The following is a 19,528-nucleotide window of genomic DNA, read 5'->3' as shown; positions in this document are numbered from 1 at the left end:
TTAAAACCTGAAAACGGGTCACTGGAGTTGTTCCTTTGAGGTTCATGCCAGACGGTGCCACCACAGTATCCAAAATGTTAGGAACATTTAGTCTTTACATGACACCGTTGTGTGCTGTTGTGTAACACTATCACCAATCATTTGAAATACTTTTATATTTTTTAGAAAAGAAACAGAAACTTGAAATCACAACATGTAAATAAAATAACATGCAGTGGGGAGGTGGGCTGTGTTACCTTCTTACAAGAGCTGAAATGTAAAAATGGGCACCCCTGGTCCTGTGTCCAACATCTCAAAAATAAACACAGTCACAGTCAATCTCTGTGCGATCATGAGCCCCAATCACAGCAGGAGAGGAATCAGAAACAGAACCATCTATTATTTGGAACCTATCCTGGTGGGATCACACGCGGGGTCACCGCTTATTTGTACACGGGTGGAGCCGGATGGATCAGACCTGTGTCACTGAGGGGACTCTGAACTACTGACCCCCTCTCTGAGGACCGGAAGAAAAACTTGTTTAAAATTTATGGAGGTTCTGAGTGTGTGTGGTGATGTGAGATACTGAAGGTTGGTTGACCTCACTGTGGACAAGTGTGTAATTTATCCAAGTGTGTTTATTTGTAAGACAGAACTAGACAGAAGAATTAAGAAAAAAAAAAAAGTTTAAATAACTTTTTTGGGGGGCCACTTGGGGGCAGCAGAAACAAGACACTTCCTCTCGACGAACGTTTGTCTATTTGAGAGCAGCCAATACTGCATATGCAACAACATGCGAGTGTAGGAATGTGGAGATGGTTTGTTTGTGGGCGGTGTTACTGACCTCCTGCTTCCACTCTTACAGACAAAATCTTATTAAAGCCACTCTTCCTCTTAGCTACATCACCAGTGGGAAACAGATTTGGATATTGCACTCTTACGCTTTCGTTTCTTTTAAACACTCGGCCAACAATCTGTTATGGCGAACAATGGAGGAGACTGATGAGGGAAGGGGAGCACGTATTGACTTTTTCTGTCTCCTCTGTCGTCTTAATGCATCTCATTTCCCCCCCATCCTCTTTTGTTGAAAACCTTTCCTTCCCCATCAACCTTCATCAATCGCTCTATCCTTGCTGGGTGAAAAATTGCACCCATTACCCTTGTCATGTGGTACACAGAAATAGCATTCTTTCCACTGACAAATGTCAGGTAAAACAACTTACGGTGAGTCACAAGACTGCGGGATGAAGGCACCACGGCATAAATCACTCCCAAATACTGGACAACTTTGATACAGCAAACACAAGTTGGGGAGACTGGTGCACATCGTAAATAATGCAGGCTGTGAAAACTGAGCCTCTACACATGGATGAAAGATCTGTTATCCTCCTAACATTCTGGGATATTGATCTCTCAAACTGCTAAATGAGATAACAATGTGTTTTGTCTTGGGACTGTTAAATTAAGTTTAGCCCAAAGTTTCTACGGGGTCGTGTCTTCTAGTCTGTAAACCCTAATGCTAAAGGCAGGATTGCTTTTATTGCAAATATATAATTTACGTTACGACAGGTTAATGTCAACAGGGAGACATTTAAGTTGTGATTTAATGTCATGTTCATTCAGTTTTTCTACAGGTTTAACTATACTACAGAATAGTAGTGATGGAGGCTTGTGAAAAGAAAGAGGGTAATTATTCATCATAGGCTTTTTCCCTTTTTATAGTTATTTTTATTTATTTTACTTTCATTTCCAAAGCATTTACAGCAGTGCTGCACTCATGCCATTTTCAATAACCATTTTCAATAGCCATTTTCGTAACGTTTAATAACATTTGATGGACCATTGTAAACATACTCCAAGACCCCTCCCACCCAGGACACTGCCTGTTCCAGATGCTGCCCTCCCCTCAGGCAGATGTTTCAGGAAACTGAAGGCAAGAACCAACAGGCTAAGAAACAGCTTCTTTGCCAGAGTCATCTCCGAACTGAACTCTGCATTAGAAAAAGGGGATGTGCCATAGACTGGAGTGTCATTACTTATTTATTGTCTTTATTTATTGTATTTTATTGTGCTTTATTACTTCTTAGTACAGTTGTATTGTGCATATTATTTTTTATACTTTGGAGCAAGTTTGAACTTTAAATTTCGTTGTACTAAGTGCTGTACAATGACAATAAAACTATTCTGATTCTGAAAAAGTGTCTTGGTGCAGACATGAAGACTATCTGCAGAGTGATTGGTTATCACAGCTTTTTTACTCCCTAATATACCAAAGATTCCACATGGGTTGTATGGTGTTTGTTGTGTATATACGTTAAGCCTTAATGAACCACGGGAGACACTGGTTGTGCTCAGTGCTAGGAACTTCACTTGTGGTCGGCATGTCAACAACAGGTGTTACAGCAATAGTCGTCCGGGTTACCACTCATGCCTGCGGAACTCAGACAGGGCGTGTGCCTCACTACATTACAGGTTGGTGACTCCCAAAGATCCAATATTGTTCAGGCCCTGCTACGAACTCTGAATGTCTGTACAAAGTGTTTACCCCATGTACATCTGTGACATGTCAAAATATTTTGCTGAGGAGGAGAAAGCTTTGAGCTGCTGGTGCTGTTGATGAAAAGTCATTAGGATCCATCATCTGGATGCTATAAATATCTCTACCAAATTATATGGCAATAAGAATCAAAGGGGAAAAAGTCTAATTGTGAAGCAAGAGGGTGATTCAGAGGATCTGTAAAGTCAGGGGTATTCATCCTCTAGGGATCTTGGATGTAAGTGTAGCAAAGTGTTGAGATAGTGGAAGTGGTGGCCCGGCAGAGTGATGCTGACATCCTTAGAGCAACAGCACCAGCAGGGCTAAAAATGAAACCATTTGCCTCATCCACTTAAGCATGATAAATGGTGAGGACACAACAGGTACTTTAAGTAAGGAATAGTAATGGCCTGTGCAGTTTGCCTAGCATGGCGTTTTGGCCTTAATTACATTAGGTTACAAAGCGTTGTTAAAGAACCTGAAAGGTCTGCAGGTGCTGCATCACTGACTAATCAATTGCCATTATAATGCCCAAGACAAAGGTCTCAACCCAGGGGACATGTTGAACGCTGCTATTACTTCTACCCTCTTTACACTGAGCAGGACGCTCTGCAACGTTTAACGTTTAGAGTGATGGCTCATCATCTTAAAAAACAAGAATATGACATGCCAAGTCCAACACGTCGGCTGTGGTGTGGGTGTCGGGTCTGAATGTGAAGCCATTACAGGAGGTGGCTCCTCCACTGCTGCAACTCCACAAGGACACAGATGAAAAGTATCTGTTGGGCTAGAAAAAAAATAAATCGGACTCTGGGTAGCTGCGGTTTGTTTTGTTGTTGTATAACAAAACAGAGTAGCACACAGAGTACCCAATGAACCTCAGTGGAAACTTACAGTGTCCTCAATGATGTGATTATAAGGATTAGCACTCGCTCTCCCTCTCTGCCCCCCTCCCTTCACCATTTATCCGTTGGGTGGGAGGGAGCGGGGCAGCAGCAGACGGGGGAGATTGGCAACAGGTTTTAGCACACTGGCCAACACACTGTACTTACAGCTAACAAACGGCTCTTTCTATTCATCTGCACAGAGACGTTCATTCACACAGTTACAATTGTTTGTTAGTGTAGCTGTCACAGTTTTTCTTTATTTTTATATGATTTACTTTTGATTTGTTTTTTCTGGGGGGATAAAGATGATTAAGACCATGATTCAACAAGCGAAGAAACATCCAGGGGTAGGTTGCATTATATTCATGTATCCACTGAGCCTTGTGATTTGTCGAGTAGTTCATGTATGTTTTTTTTATATATATATCTAAGAGTAATGGCTGTGGTTTGCAGAGATATTTTCTGTTATCCTTTTCACTGACTTGCAGTTTAGAAATTGAGAATACCCAGCAGGCAACATCTGACTGTGCTGTTGTTAACCAGCTTATAAAAAACATTTTACAAATAGAAATTCAGTCTAATAATGAAAGTTACAATAAACTATTATAACACACAAATACAACATTAACACGTTCCAGCTGCGATCCTCTTGTTACACTTACATCAAACAATTCTAATTCCTATTCTGATCGCCGACTTGTTTGAGACGAGCACAGCAGATTATTACTTTGTATCGTTGCCATGTTAATTTGCTTTACTACTTTCAGAATAATATGAAAGAAAAAAAAAGGAGGAGGAAAGACACAGAGGCAGTCTGTGCTAGTTTTTCTATTGCCTCGGAGCTTTGCTGTGGGTGACCCAAATTCAAGGATTGACGGGGTTGGTTTGGCAGTGCACCAGAAAAGTAATAAGGGCAGCAACAGTATCGAACTCTAGTGAGTATAAAGTAGTACCTATATCGGTCAGGCTGAGTGGTGAGAGGTGAAACACTCACTCGTATGGCACGTCATGGAGATATCAGCACTGGGGAATGGACAGCTCCCTAAACACAGGCCTATCTCGCTTATTTGCTTGATGTGAATGTGTGTGTGTGTTGACCTGCTTCCGTGCGTTTTGTGTGCATGGCTATTAGCTGATCTTCTGTCAGCCCACAGCATGTGCACGTGTTTGCTAATACGTTTATTATGTGCCAGTACTAAGCACGTATGTATGTGAAAAACCTTTTAAGGTTAACACAGTAAAGTGCCTTGGATGAACATATTTAAATGTGCTGCAGAGGACATATGAAAAAAACCTACTTAGACATGACATTTACACACATCTACTGCTAATATGTCTACTGCTAATAAACTCCCAGTAGTAGTCATTTTAATTTATGTATTTGGCAGGCTGGCACAGTGTTGATATTTAAAGGTCCAGTGTGTAATATGGGGGTAAAACTGTGATATCTAGCGTTCAGATTCTAGTTTGCAGCGCTCACTCACTCCCTCGCTCACACTCATCCCCTCCTATCGGCAAAATGACGGTGGCCTCCGAGGACAAAAAAACTTGTTTACCACGACTGGGAATATTTCAGGAGCATGGAGCGATGAGGTGAAGATCTAAACCTTTTTATGTTATGTCTGCTGTTTTTCTAACCTTTCCCAAAACGTAATCACTGGCTGGCTGGATTTTCTTTTTGGGCTGCTGTACAAACATGGCGTCGCAAGATGGCGACACTCTTTAAAGCAAGACCTTTACCAAACAAATTTTATTTTATAGCGATTATACACTTATACAAATATATTCATGGGTAGTATATTCAGATTTTGAAAATAAATCTTGTCAGTTATTACACACTGGACCTTTAACTTTGTGAAATCTATCTGGAATATTAACAGACAATGCTGTAGTTATACAAATTCATTAGGCTAATACATGAACAAAGATATCCAAACTTGAAGTACAATACTCATTTATATAACATTATTAAAAGTCTTTATGATTATGTTTACTTTACTGGCAGCTCTTAGAGAGTCTAATTAAATGTTGACGGTTGATCAAATTATACATTTTAAGACATCTTCTTCTCCATTAACCTCAACAATAATGATAAAAGTTTGTTGAGATGTCATTCAACAGAAAATTAAATGATACTTGATTCATCTCACGTGTGAGAATGTGCTACTTTTTGTATGTATGGACAAAAGCAATTTGATGTCACATCTGGATGACTAAACCTAAGTTTTTCATTGAGAAAATAATCTGCAGATTGGCATAAAAATAACTGTTAGTGGCAGGCGTGTTCATAGTCTTTATACTACTGGTAGTACATTCACTCAGCAGGTTGCTGTCAAACTCCATCCTGACACTTGGACGTCTGATCAGATGAGTCTGAAGCGGGGAGTCCGTGCTCCGAGTCGGAGCTGTGGGACGGGTGTGTGCGCCGACGACGGTGAAACCGTGGGAGGGAGATTTTCTTCATCTCTCTGTCGTAGCTTTAAGGTGGTGAATATCAAAGTTTTATCATCAGACGTTCTCCTAATCAACGGAAAGCCAAGTGACAACGCAATCAGACAGAAGACAGATGTCTAGATACAGCTGAGTAGAGACATCCTTCAGTTCAACCTGATCAAACTGTCATCTCTCTACAGCCCGGCTAGATCTGTGTGGGATGAGAACATCTGTTCGCCAGCGGTGTGGCTCTGTCTCTCTCATTTACGTAGAGCATCACATAGCAGACAGGAGATGTTGTGTGTGGCAGTGTTGTGTTGATGAATAGGTGGCTGCACTGTGAGAGGATTGTCGCACCTAAGCTTTGGGTGTTTATGATGACATATCACATTATCCCCCTGTCCCCCTTAATGTGCTTTTCTATTTTAATTCCTGTCATCATCACGGCTCAGAACATCAAATAAAAGCGCGTCTGCGTGTGCGCACGCACATTCTAGCCCTGTGTATGAGTACGCATCAGCAGGTGTGTAAGCCGTTTTCTGTGCATATTTGTGCCGGTATATGCATGTGGTAAAGTCTTGCTCCTGCTGTGCGTGTGTGTGTGATGCTGTCGCTCAGTCTGACAGGTATACTGTAGCGTTGAGGAGGAGAGGCTGGCACACACTGACATGCAGCAGCACTCTCTTCCACCGCGTCCTTGCCCGTTCAACCCAGGCTGACAGTGAGCTGCCTCACACATGGCCTGGGCCTCATGCATATGGAGGAGGGCAGTGAGAGGGAAAACAAGAATAACAACTACCTGTGTTTGTGTGTATACGTGTGTGCATTTCACACCGGTGTCTGTTTGGTGGTACATATCACAGCCAACCACTTGATAGAATATGGTTGTTTATCTTCATGTGTCTCTCTCTCTGGTATGGGATTAATGCATTACTCTCCTCTCCTCTCTCCTCTCAGTTAATCCCTCAGTTTTTCTTCACGACTGTGGGCCTCACAGGGGCCTTCTGCTACCTGGTCCGCTTGGCAAAGGGCCCCCATGTCACGTATGTATTTCTGTTGTTTCTCTACACTTGTAGACATCGTAGTAATCTTCCATCTTGTTCTTAAAGGGACATTATGTAACTTCTCCTGTTATCTATTCAGAAAAATCGATTATTTTGTTCAAAAGTCTGTTTTTCATTAATCAGTAATCCCCCCATCAACAAACTGAAGTGTTCCGGTAAGCTCTGAATTTGCCGTTCATATCATTCATATCTACATGGAGCGGGTAAGCTCGGTGCTGGCTGCCATGTGGTGTCGCCATGTTTTTAGTGTTTTAGTGTTCAGTGGCATCGTGACGGTAGGAAACCACGGAAACTCAGCTGAGACACCGGAGCTGTCGACTCAAGTCGAGGTGGCGTCTGTGAAAAGTCACCAGGGTAACGCAGTGAGGAGGAATGGAGCGTTACACTGATGCTGCATTCACGTGCAGTCGGGCAGAAGGCCGTCGGTAACAAACCAGATGTCATTTTAGTCACAGAAGTCAAGAGAAAGCCGGTAAAACGTAGGTCAGGTAAACAATACGACATCGCCATGACAACATATTGTCACGTGTATTATCGTTATCGTCCGTCTGCCGTCTGCCCAATTTCATGTGAATGCAGCATGAAAAATACGATTGAGTTGCTTGCGATATACAATCGCAACGCTAGATGGGAGTATTCCTACACAATGTACCTTTAATGATTATGTGCATTTACAGAATGTATCCCTGAATCCAAACACTGGACTTTTTAAACTGTATAAAGGCAAATTAACACCAAATTAACACTGCTCACTTGTTCTTATGAGCAAAGAACAATTAATAAAACATGAAGGTGGGGGGGGACCCTGAGAAGTATACCCAGAACATACTGTGATGCACATACATATTTATCCTGGCGGTCTCTTATAGTGAAACCTGATGAACTCAGATTTCATAACATGTCATCCAACAATCACCCAGACACACGGATGCACTGAACTTGGTACTAGCACCAACACACATCTCTGTTTCGATGGCTACACATCGAATTAAAGTTAATAACAACAACAAAGCAGCTGGCTGTGTGAAATTGCCATATTTCATAATGACAATTTCCACCCAGCCACGCTGAACTCAGTGGCTGCTCACATACAGTAAATGTGCTACTGCTCGTGTCCTATTTCGGGGCCTCACAGAACCACTTGTTCTGAGGGTCAGCCATAAAGCCTGACCTCATCACCAGCTGGTGATGAGTGCTGTGGTCAGTGGCTGCCTCGCTCTCTCTCAGAGACTGTCTAGTGTTTGTGGTAATGGGGAGAGAGAGAGAGAGAGGGAAGGGGGGGCATGCTCGCGCTGCCATCAGTCTCTTTGTTTGTGCTTTGGCGGCGAGACGTTCTGCCACAGGGGGAAGAGGAGGAGGGAAGGACAGTCGCTGTGGAGCGCTGTGAAATCCAGACTTTGGTTAATGAACACAGGAGCACTGCCAAGTCACTGGGCTGAGTTCACCTCATCTCATAATCACCTCTCTTTTTTCCCCCCATCTTTTGTCTCCATCCGGCATCGACATATTTATCTCCTTTTGTCTCTGTCCTTCTGTTCCCTTTGCCTCCTACTTGTTTACATCGCGGCTCATTTTTCTCCGTATCGTCTTATACTCTGCATCTGCTCTTTGCCATCCTCACGTATGCCTCTCTCATATGTGTCCTTGTCCTTCTCTCTCTTCCCTGCCTGTTTTGTCTCCTCCTTTATTCTCCATGCCCTGAATCTTTCCACGTTTGCAGCTTTTGGGACAAGAACAACAACCCAGAGCCCTGGAACAAGCTCGACCCAACTTACCAGTACAAGGTGACTATTCCCACGCCGTAGTGTATGGCCGCCTCCCCTGCTCACATCAATCAAGTTTGGCAGAAAGCTTTCCTAGACGAGGTGGCAGGCATCGTTTCACTGAAAAGCCGCACATTCATCATGAGTTTAAAATGAAATAGCTTTTGACAAAACCAGAGCTGGCAAAAATAATGTCAGATCAACATGCCTGCTTCCCGGCTTTCTCCACATCTGTTCAAACAAAAGGAAAAAACAAAGTGTCTTTCAAAAACAAATTTAGGCAGATGGAACCAGGAGCTTTTAGTGGTGGGTGGTAATTTGCCTTACCTCCTGAACAAGGCTAGAGCCCCAGACAAACTAATGAAAATATTAATAACAACCCTGACCCAAAATAGATGAGAAAAACAAACCAACTGACAGGCCCCAGCAGAGGAGATCTGGATGATGTGTTTTTCACAGAAAAGAACGTTTTCTGAGGGTTTCAAGGCTGCGTTGCTTGCCAGTAGAATGAAAGTCACCGCAGACAAAAGGTCAGGACATGGCATGTTTAATTCTCCATAGCAAGGCAAAGGTCTCACATCGAAATTCCACTGAAGTCCAAACAACGATCATAATGAGGAGGGGGAAGCGAGAGAGAGATAGAGAGAGGGAGAGAGGAGAGAAAGAGAGAAAGAGGGTAGGCGAGAGTTTTAATGGCAGACCAATCAAGATGAAACACAAGGAGAAAATAATCACTGCCAGAGCAAGGGGGGGAAAAGTGTGTTTTTCATGGTTGGAGGGCTGTGATGTATGCAGAACACATGCATGCAGTCACACAATATATTTATTATCCATGACATATGCAAACTGTTGTTGTAAAAGACTCAACAAGACAAAAATCTGCAAAATAAATCAGTTAGAAAAAATGGTGTGTCGTGTTCGCAGCAGCCTAACGCGTTTTTCTTTTTTCCTTGTGTGCTCTCCTAAAGACAGCACTGATGAATTTAATTTAAGCAAAACAGATTTAAATGTATTCCTCCTGCCTTCCACAGTTAGTGGCCATCGAGACAGACTACAAGAACCTGAAGAAAGAGGGCCCTGACTTCTAAAGGTCCTCCAGGTAACTCCAGGGGCACCAAGTTTGGCAGGACCTCCTGCTGTCGCCTCGCTGATGTGAAATGTCTTCCTGTGCATTTCCTCAGTCTCACCTCATGCTATTCTACAGCAACTCTGAATTAATACTGTGAATAAAAATAAATATATATTAAAAAAAAACCTCACAAAGACTGTGTTCATTTCCCACCTAGGTTTCATGACAGTCTTTTCTGTTTGTGTCTGTCTGAGCCCCTCAGCTGGAAGGTCAAAGAGTCAGGTGTGACATTGACAAGCAGCTTGGAAGCTTATTTCTATCCTCGGCTTCTTTCTTAAAAGTTGCACTAATCAATATTTCATATTAGCAATGGATCAGATTTCTACAGCGATGTGAAGCAAGGCTCTTGCAGCGGTGATGAACCCAGAGAATTACTGGCTGACTTTTCCATTCCCCCTGAGCTGTGCACACTTTATTTTGAGTGTCTTTGTTTTGCTCTCCACCTATACAACGTTAAAGGTGTACAGAAATGGCCGTTTGTCCCGTTTGTCGCGCCGAGTTGTCACGAGCTGCAACACGAGTTTACCCGAGTAAGGAAAATGAATTTGATTGGTCGTTATCGAGCGGGCGGGATATTCAAAGTTTGGGGCGAGCCCGAGCTCCGTGTGTGTGTGCGTGTCTCAGACGTTTGAATGACGGATTACGGATCCAATATCAGTGGCTAGTGAATCGTGTACAGGCTGACGTATAATCCGTGCGCCTGCATTATCCAATACGAAAAAAAAAACTACACTAAAATACACACTTTCATCACGGATTTACTCAAAAATAGAATTTTGCACAAAGTTTGGCCTACATCGCCTGATAGATGAGTTATTACACTAATTTTATGACCCAGAGTGGGCTCAAATTCAATTTTCTTTTCTGTACACCTTTAAGACTTTGCTGTCTTGGTTCACCCTCACTCTTACTGAACTCACTGTACATCACTTGGCAGACTGACAGTGTGGTGGAAATCTTGATGGAGTCTTATTCTTTGTAGTCTGTTGAATGATTAGTGATGACCTATTGAACCCTGGTGTGTTAAACGTGGTGTTTTGAGGTGAAGATGACAGGATGAACTCATGATGACCTCTGTGAGAGTGCACTATATCGTAAATCCCTGTAGGAAAACAACTGAGAAGCAGCTGATTTGTTTATGATAACTTGTTTGCCTGTAGGTATCCTGTCCTGTGACTGTTGATGAGATTGCCAGAGGCATAAGAGTGAGTATAAGATTGAACTACATCCATTGGTCAGTGGGCAACACAACCCTGAGCTACTAGACTGCCCTGTGCTTCTGTGTTGTGTCCCTCTCCATAGAGAATTAAATCTTTGTGTATGATATTTCTTCGGTCTTGTTTCTTGACTCCCAGCAGGCAGACCTAAAAGAAATATCTGTAACACTGGTAAACTGTAGTGGAGACTTAAAGGGATAGTTCAACATTTTGACAAATTGGCCCATTGCCAGTCATAGCAGTAGGTTTGTTACCTTTAATTGTCGGTGCAAGCTATTTTTAGAACGGTGGAGCAGAGCGGCGAGCTGCTCAAAGCTATGCTACGGAGGCTAATGGGATTTCTTGGTTTTCCTAATCAAACTCATCAAATACACAATCCAACAACTCCAAAACACTCTCGTGGACAAGTTGTGACCTGCACATTCACCACGCTATGAGATAATAACAGAACATTACGAGACAGAGTTGTTTTAGAGGTAAATTCATGCAAAACCGCTGATGCACGTTCCCTTAAAGGACAGTTTTTCAGCAAGCACTCTCTGAATTTACCTTGAAAACATCCATATACCATACCATATCTCACAGCGTGGTGACTGTGCAGGTCACAACTTGGATTGTGTATTTGATGAATTTAATGAGGGAAACCAAGAAATCCCATGAGCCTCCGTAGCGTAGTTCTGAGCAGCTCGCGGCTCTGCTCCACCGTTCTAAAAATAGCTTGCACCGACAATTAAAGGTAACAAACCTACTCCTCAGAATAGGGATTATGGCAATAGGCCAATTTGCCAAAATGTTTAACTACGTCTACCCCTTTAACTGCTTGGTTGAGCAGATGTGTCGTCACATCAAAAATAGACTACTACAACAAAATCCGAGGAATAACGACCGTTTACTACCACATCTGCAACAACAACTGCCGTCCTTACAAAAAGAAGCCAGTGTGTCAGTCAAAGACTTGGTAAGTGTTTGGAGGGAGAGCACACACACACACACACACACTGCAACTCACAGACTGAACACATTCAATGGTATCTAAGGTCACAGTCCAGGACATTTACCATAATTTAAAAACACAAAAGACATAAAGGAGGATCTAACACCATCATAGATTCTTAAAAATGAAGGTTATTATCATGGGGAGTCTGGTCAGGGGTTGTTAAGTTCATGTATTAGTAAAACAGTAGAAGACGCAGGCATCTGGGGTAAAGTGTAACGTCTCTACTTACTATGCCATCCGTGTTGCAACACACAACAAAAATTACTATGCCTACCATTAAAAGCCAATATTTGTGGGTGACTGTTGATGAACTCATGAATACTCAACAAAACCAAACCCTCGCTTTTTAATTTCTAAGGGAGAAACGTTATTTACTGAGCTCCTCACATCACAAATCCAACACTGCTGGGACAACTAAGTCACACATGAACACATGCTGAGACGTGAAGATGAAGAGGACCGAAATAGAAATTAATCAGAGAAGAGAGACGAAGATTTGCGTGGGTCACGGAGCTCTTTTCAACCTGCTTCTTCACTCCTGGAAAGATGTCGGTCCGAGGAGACAAATCACTCGACTGTTTGATCACCGCTCGTCTGGAAACACCAAAACATTATTTTCACTTAGGTGTGAAGCAGGGAAATGACAGACTCAGGAGCAGTAGTTCCTCCAAATATACCTCCTACTGGCATAATGTTCCCATGTTGGAGCATTCATTGAATGATGAATGTTTGTGTCTGTGTGCACCTGTGTGTCTGTGTGTGTCTCTGCTTTCACTCAGTATCACTAGGCACCCGACAACAACATAATATCCCACACTAATGGCACACAAACTGTCTGAATGTGGGACCCCTGAGTTCTCCTAATATACTCCTTAATAGACAATCTAGGTTCCAGACCCTGCATGGGTCCATTTATGTGTGTGTGCGTTTGCTCCCCTTAAACAGCAATATGCTTCCTGCAACAGTGCGGTGACCTGCCCAGTGGGTATTGTCTGTTGCCAGGCGGTGATTTTGTGTACCTGTGTGCCTCTGTATGTGTGTGTGTGTGTGTGTGTGTGTGTGTCAGATGCGCAAAACCTGCTGACAGGTAATCAGCCGGGCCAAAGCATCACACTGGGGCATAATCACAAGGTCACACACACACACGTACGCACACAGAGGAGGTTATTATAGAACCTGAACAGCTTCACAGGTCGTCGTGATTGCACTGCCTCAGTGTGTTAGTATCAGTGCAAAACTTTAAGGCTGAGGGCTGACGCACGATGCAGATCATCGCCCGACAATTTAGAAAATTAGGATGGAACATGGCGAGATGATGTTTTTATGTCGCCTTCAAATATGATTGTTTTCTAAAACCTTTAATACACTGACACTTCTCAAGTTTCCTCTTCTAATAACATGTTGTCCTCGTCTGATTTTAGTGATCTCTCCAACTCACACAATCAGTAAAATAGGCCTATAGAGCTAAATGACAACGTTGTGCGACTTAACGATTAACAATTGTGTAAATTGTTTTGTTGTAAATTGTTCAAACATCACTCCAGACATGCAATCCCAATCAAGCCTCGTCATAGGCAACAAAGTACGACAGTGTGTGATTAAGACCTCAGTTTCATAAACACAGGTTGTGTTTGTCATAGGGTTGCAAAGGGGCGGAACATTTCCAGAAACTTTCCATGGGGAGTTAAAGCCCCAGTATGTAACTTATTTGGCTTTTTATTAGCAAAAATCAAATATTGCTTTCATAAATACGTATTTCACTGAAGTCGAATCACACAAAATGATACCAGCTTTTACGGCATGTTTTTAAGTGGCTGAGACAGATCCTCTGCTGGCTCCGCCCACACAGTGTATCACTGCTCCTGCTGCCTCTCTGCACTGGAAGTGAGCTGATCTGAAAGAAGTGACTGTGACAATAATCAAATGAAAGCTGTCTTGTACCTTAGAATGAATTGTTACAAGTCGTTACAAAAACATGGGCGACGCACCGAACCAAGGCTGCCATGTTGCATCGCCATTTTTTACATTCGCAGAAACTCACCGGAGCTGTCGGCTCGGGGAGAAAGTTTTCGAAGTAGCGCCTGTTAAAACTGTCACCACTGTGTAACTGAACTGCATTCAGGTGCAGTAAGGCAGACAGCCGTTGGCAAACCAACCGGATGTCATTTTACTCAACGAGAGAAAGACGGTAAAAGGTGGGTCAGGTAACAATACGACATCACCATGACAACATATTGTCATGCCTGTATTGTTTTGCCTCGTGCTGGCGGACCACTTGTTTACATAGACGCTTGTTTATCCTGTTACATGCAGCGTCTGTTGTCTGTCTGACGTCTGCCCGATTTCACGTGAATGCAACATCCAGAATACGTTCCGATATGCAACCACACCGCTAGATGGGGGGAATTCCTACACATTACTACACATAGCCTACTTTAAGATGGGGAATTTTGGAAATATTCCAAATTGGAAACTTTCCATGGGAATTATGGGAATTTATGTGAATAATGGGAATTTGGGGGAATTTATGGGAATTAACTGGAAATTGGGGGTAATTTAAACAAACTGTATCATATTCAAACATAAATGTAAATATTTTGTTTTGTTTTGTTTTGAATTTTGAAAATTCCCATAATTTTGCAACCCTAGTTTGTCATCTTTCTATGTCAGAAGTTGAAGTGAGAGAACTTTCACAACAAAACAGATACTTGAGCGTTTGTCAGTAAGAGGCAGGAGGAGGAGTGAGGGAGGGAGGGATTGAGAGAGACCATCTCCTCCTCGATTACATCCTCTCTGACGAGCAAGAGTAGATATTTTTAGATGAGGATTAATTTTAATGGCTGAGATAAGAAGTGAATCGTGGGTGGAGGGACGAATAAATAAGTAAATAGGACATGCCGCAAAACAGGAGGCGGCGGTTGCAGCGTCAGGGCTGGGTGGCTGTTGTGGCGAGGCCCTGGGCAGATCCACTGATCCAGTGGAGATAGAGAGGCCTTTCATCCTTTAATGTTTTCTGCCTCGGCGGGATCATCAAAATCAGAGGAGCGACCAGGATTTGTCCGCGTCTCCAAACGGAGCGACCTTTCACAAGGGAGAGGTTGTTAGGTTTGATGGCGCCCCAACGCCCATGCTGTTACTGTCCAAACTTAATTTTGTGTGACAAAACATAGACATGACGTGTGCTGCTGATCAACTGTTAATGGATTTATTTAAAAACGAATAAACAAAAAAATAAAATAAAATAAAACACTGCAACAGAGCAAAGCCAGGAAAACTATCAGTTAATTTAAGGGTTTATTTGATAAGAAAGATAAACATACAGTAATTCTTCTGACCCTATCACAGGTGCTGCAGGAAGGAGAGTCCCAGAACCTAGAGATAAGTTTGTGTTTTGCTCCAGTACTTTTGAGTTCAGTTTTTTTTTATTAATGGGTTTTTGGTTAGATGCCTGAAAAAAAGTCTGTGGATAACACAAGCTCAAAACATCTTCACATTTTAGTTTAAATCAAACCACCAGTTGTTTTTGTCCACAAGGCTAAGGAATAATTTGATTTCTAATATTCTGCAGCCTGAGACAGACACCCAGACTGCACTTTCTGTTTACACTGCCCCATTGCAGAAATTCTGAATAGGAGGCTGCAGGGTCGTCTGGAGAGAAGTCATAGTGAAGTTTCTTTAATAAAGTTCAACATACGACGTCTTTGATGTGGGACATCAGGCTCATTTAACAGACGTTTGTTGTTAAAATAACACAAAGTGTAAGTTGTCAAATCAATTTAAACTTAATGGCTGGAAACAGAAAATAATTAAAAACACAGCTGCTGTAACCATTGGCCATATGTTTTTGTATTCCTGTCTGGTCTGTGTCATAAGAATGTTGCCAGATTTTAGTTGGTTCATAACACAAAAAGTGACCGATACAGAGTTTTGCTAAACCTCAACACAAGCAGGTGAGAAAAACAGACAAACAGCTCATCACACTCAAAATATGACAATGTACAAGGTAGCATTCTGCCTGTATGAATTCCTAAATATGCCAGCAGCATGTTTATAATATACAGCATGAGAATAGCTCTCCCACTGTGGAAAGCAGGACAAAGAATTATGCTGCATTGGCACTCTTGTTCCTAGAATCCCTCGTCGCTTCAGGAGCGCCGAGAGCTTCCATTGAGTCAGAGCAGGTGAGACACACACACACACACACACACACACACACACACAGGTTTCAGTTATTGGTTCCCTGTAGCAGGTTTTCTGCAGGTGTGGATAAAAAATGTTTGTTTACTCAAGATGCATTTAAAAGAAGAAAATCTGTGTATGGGTATAACTGACTCTTCTTACATACACACACACAGTCTCACTGCCTACAGTAACACAACACACACACAGAGCTTCCTGGACTGCACTGTTTAGGACATTAACTGATGATTAAGAAAAGATTCCCTCGCCCCCCTCAGTACCATGAGTGTCATTACTCCAGCTAATAGACACAAACAGAGCAACTCTCTCTCAGTCAAATAAAAATTTGCTTTGGCAGCTAAAAGGACACTAATGTAGTTTTCAGTTCAATGAAAATTCAATATTTGCCTAAAAATTTTAACTGAAGTGACCCAAAAGTCTAAAGTCAATTAATTAAAGTGACTCAACGCTGCAAGATTACAGCAAATAAAAGCTGATGCTGCAACAACATCTACTGAAGAACTATAAACAAGCCGCTTTCCGTAAAAACACGCAGGTGTCAATATTGACCCGCTCCCCGGCCCTCACAAAGCGCCAACACACACAGTGAACAGAACACTGTATCTGAGGCAGCAGATTCTAATTCAGCCATTCATTCATTTCATTTTCTTACTGTCAAAATGTCTTCTGTGCAAATTCTCACTTAAAGGTTCTTCTTCTGACAGGTTCTATACTCATTGGAGACCATTACTTAAATATTTAGATGAGCTCCAGCTCGGGAAGTTTCTCTGTAAAGACCCATTGCATGGCCATGCAAAAACTTACCCACCTGTGTTCATTTAAGTTCACTGAATGTTATAAAAAAGAAAAAAGAAATAATACTGCTTTGTATGTACTTCATGACTGTCTGGCATTTGATAAATAAAAGTTATAAAAAAATGTCTTCTGTGACAAAAGCCTGTTGCGAACAAGAAAAAAAAATGGATTCACTTATCAATATGTTTAAGAAATGTCTTCCTCTTAGGAAAAGAGAGTTGTATTAAGAACTAAGAGGACACAGCTTTACTCACTTCAGTATTTAGATTTAGGAGTTTTGCCGCTCCAGCCTGAGAAATGAAGCCAACAGGCCGACATACAAGTCTGTCACTTTCTATAATGTTACACAGTCAGCAGCCAAAAATATCCCTAACATGGCTGAAAGGGAAATAACATACAACTTTTATTGAAAAGTTGCAGCACTTCTTACCTGGCACTCTGCAGCTCATATACTTTGATACCAACATATTTAACTCACTGCAAAACTCTGCTCTGCTTCCATTCACCTCTTCACAATCACTGTTCTGTTGCTCACTTGTTACACACTGTCCGATCACCTAGAGGAGCGACACCACGCTGATGTCACCTTTTAGATGTCCTCTGATGAATGAAGGGAGGGTCTGGGAGGATTTGATACAAATCAGCCTCCAGATAACATATAGATGTTGTGCTCAGTGTGTCAGTGAAAATTATTAGTAGCCTACTGTAGCTCATTGATGATTGTGTGAATTTTTATTTTATTGATTCCTTTATTTTTGATATGCCTCATTGTGCAGGATGTCACCAACTGTAGATATAGTAAAGTGTCACATTTTATTATTGTTATTAGCAGAAGTGTCAGCAGCTTCAGCAATATGAAAAGATTAGAGTGGGGTCAGGATTATTGTACTGACAGACAGTAGCCACACACACTGAAGTGATATCTGTCACACTATGAGGAACACTCGTGTTTAGTGGGATAATGACATCACATTAGTGTGGCTTGGATGTCTCAACATGACTTGGTAGATCATTACATCCAGACAGTTCCTCCCATCTATATTTAGATGTTTTTACTATCATATCACTTCTGCCAGGTTTAATTATGTCAAGTGTTGAAGTGACAGGGGTTCATGCATGCACACTGTAGCTACACACACACATACACAGACATGTGCACAGATGAGACAAACTGAAGAGAGACTCGTAATTAATTGCTGACATTGTCATTTATCCCTCTCCTCATTAAAGAGCCATGATTTATTGTCAGATCAGCTACCAAGGGAACTGAATTTTATCTTCTTTTCCAGTTGAAACTGTGTGTGTGTGTGTGTGTGTGTGTGTGTTTCTGCTACAGCACAGGGCAGATCAGAGGGGAGTTTTAAGGCTTTGATATATGACCAGCATTATGAGGAAATGTACCAGATGGGTAATACTGTGTACAATTATGACAATTATAACTGAAGAGTACTTTTTCACTTTTTCTTGCTTATGGACCCATTCATTTTACGGAGTGATTTTACAATCCGTTCTGCTGCTAAAAGATATTGCTCATCTGTGTTGGGTCTAAGGAAACAAAATTGTGTTAACACCGCCACAGGGTAAAGAGAAGGCTCCATTATTAAATGACCAACAAAAACCTTGCAATGGGAACCTCAGGATTACACATTTTGATGCAACTCCAACATGTTCATTCACATATAATCATCCATCATCAACCTTACTCAAGGAAGCATCACTGTTCTCTGCCTAAGTGTTGTTCCCAGCTGGATTTAAAATTCAATTTAACTTTTGCATGGACTTCAGTGACAACATATTTCACAGTGGGGATAATTCTATAATGCTGTACAACCATACAGTACATGTGCATACACACTTGACAGTACTGAATATAACATACGACAGCAACTTAGTGATCAGTCGTCCTTTATCTCCCTTACCCATTAGATACATCATCTATTGTGACAGTGGCAAGAAAAAGTGTGTGTGGACCCTTTAGAATTATTATATTTTCATTAGTTGGTCATAAAATGTGACCGGATCTACATCTAAGTCATAAATATAGACCTATTAGCTACCACACAAACAATTCATCATTGAACACATCTATTAAATGTTCAGAGTGCCAAAGAAAAGGGCTGCTTAAAATATTCTATATGAAGTGGATTTGGATGAAAAGTGTCTAAAACCCCTGTGTACAGCAACACATGGTTCCAAAACATAGCTAACGTAACGACAATTCATAAATACTAGACAACCCTGTTTCACCCAAACTATCCCTTCAAAGCCACATAGATGCTTGACTTTGGTGTTATGTCCCTATACGAGCACAGTGGAGCTGCTGCAGTTCTTGTGCAAACGAAGAGCATAAGATATGATGAGTCCCAATCCACTTGCCCTTGCTTTTTGTGCTCCATTTCAATAATATATTTGATTTCCTTTCACAAATCAATTACACCCTATGTCCTGTCGCATGTACTGTGCTGTTTGTTTGTCTAAATGTCATGTGATTCACTGCAAACAAAATTTACCTGAGGGTCCAAATAAAG

At 41.8% G+C, this 19,528-nt stretch overlaps 1 protein-coding gene across 1 annotated transcript; it reads left to right on the top strand.

The window, feature by feature from the left end:
• Window positions 1-3,499: 3,499 nt before the first annotated feature.
• On the top strand, window positions 3,500-9,898 carry LOC146988031 (cytochrome c oxidase subunit FA4). Its single transcript, XM_085777652.1, has 4 exons — window positions 3,500-3,749; window positions 6,793-6,878; window positions 8,620-8,683; window positions 9,694-9,898. Exons 1-4 carry the CDS (start codon window positions 3,708-3,710, stop codon window positions 9,748-9,750), a joined length of 249 nt encoding a protein of 82 aa, XP_085633778.1. The 5' UTR covers window positions 3,500-3,707; the 3' UTR covers window positions 9,751-9,898.
• Window positions 9,899-19,528: the final 9,630 nt, after the last annotated feature.

This window comes from Trachurus japonicus, chromosome 5, assembly GCF_045865225.1.
Source record: "Trachurus japonicus isolate A0001 chromosome 5, Traja_1.0".
Lineage (NCBI taxonomy): Eukaryota > Metazoa > Chordata > Actinopteri > Carangiformes > Carangidae > Trachurus > Trachurus japonicus.
The sequence above is the reverse complement of the archived record's forward strand: the minus strand, read 5'-3'. Positions and strand labels throughout refer to the sequence as shown.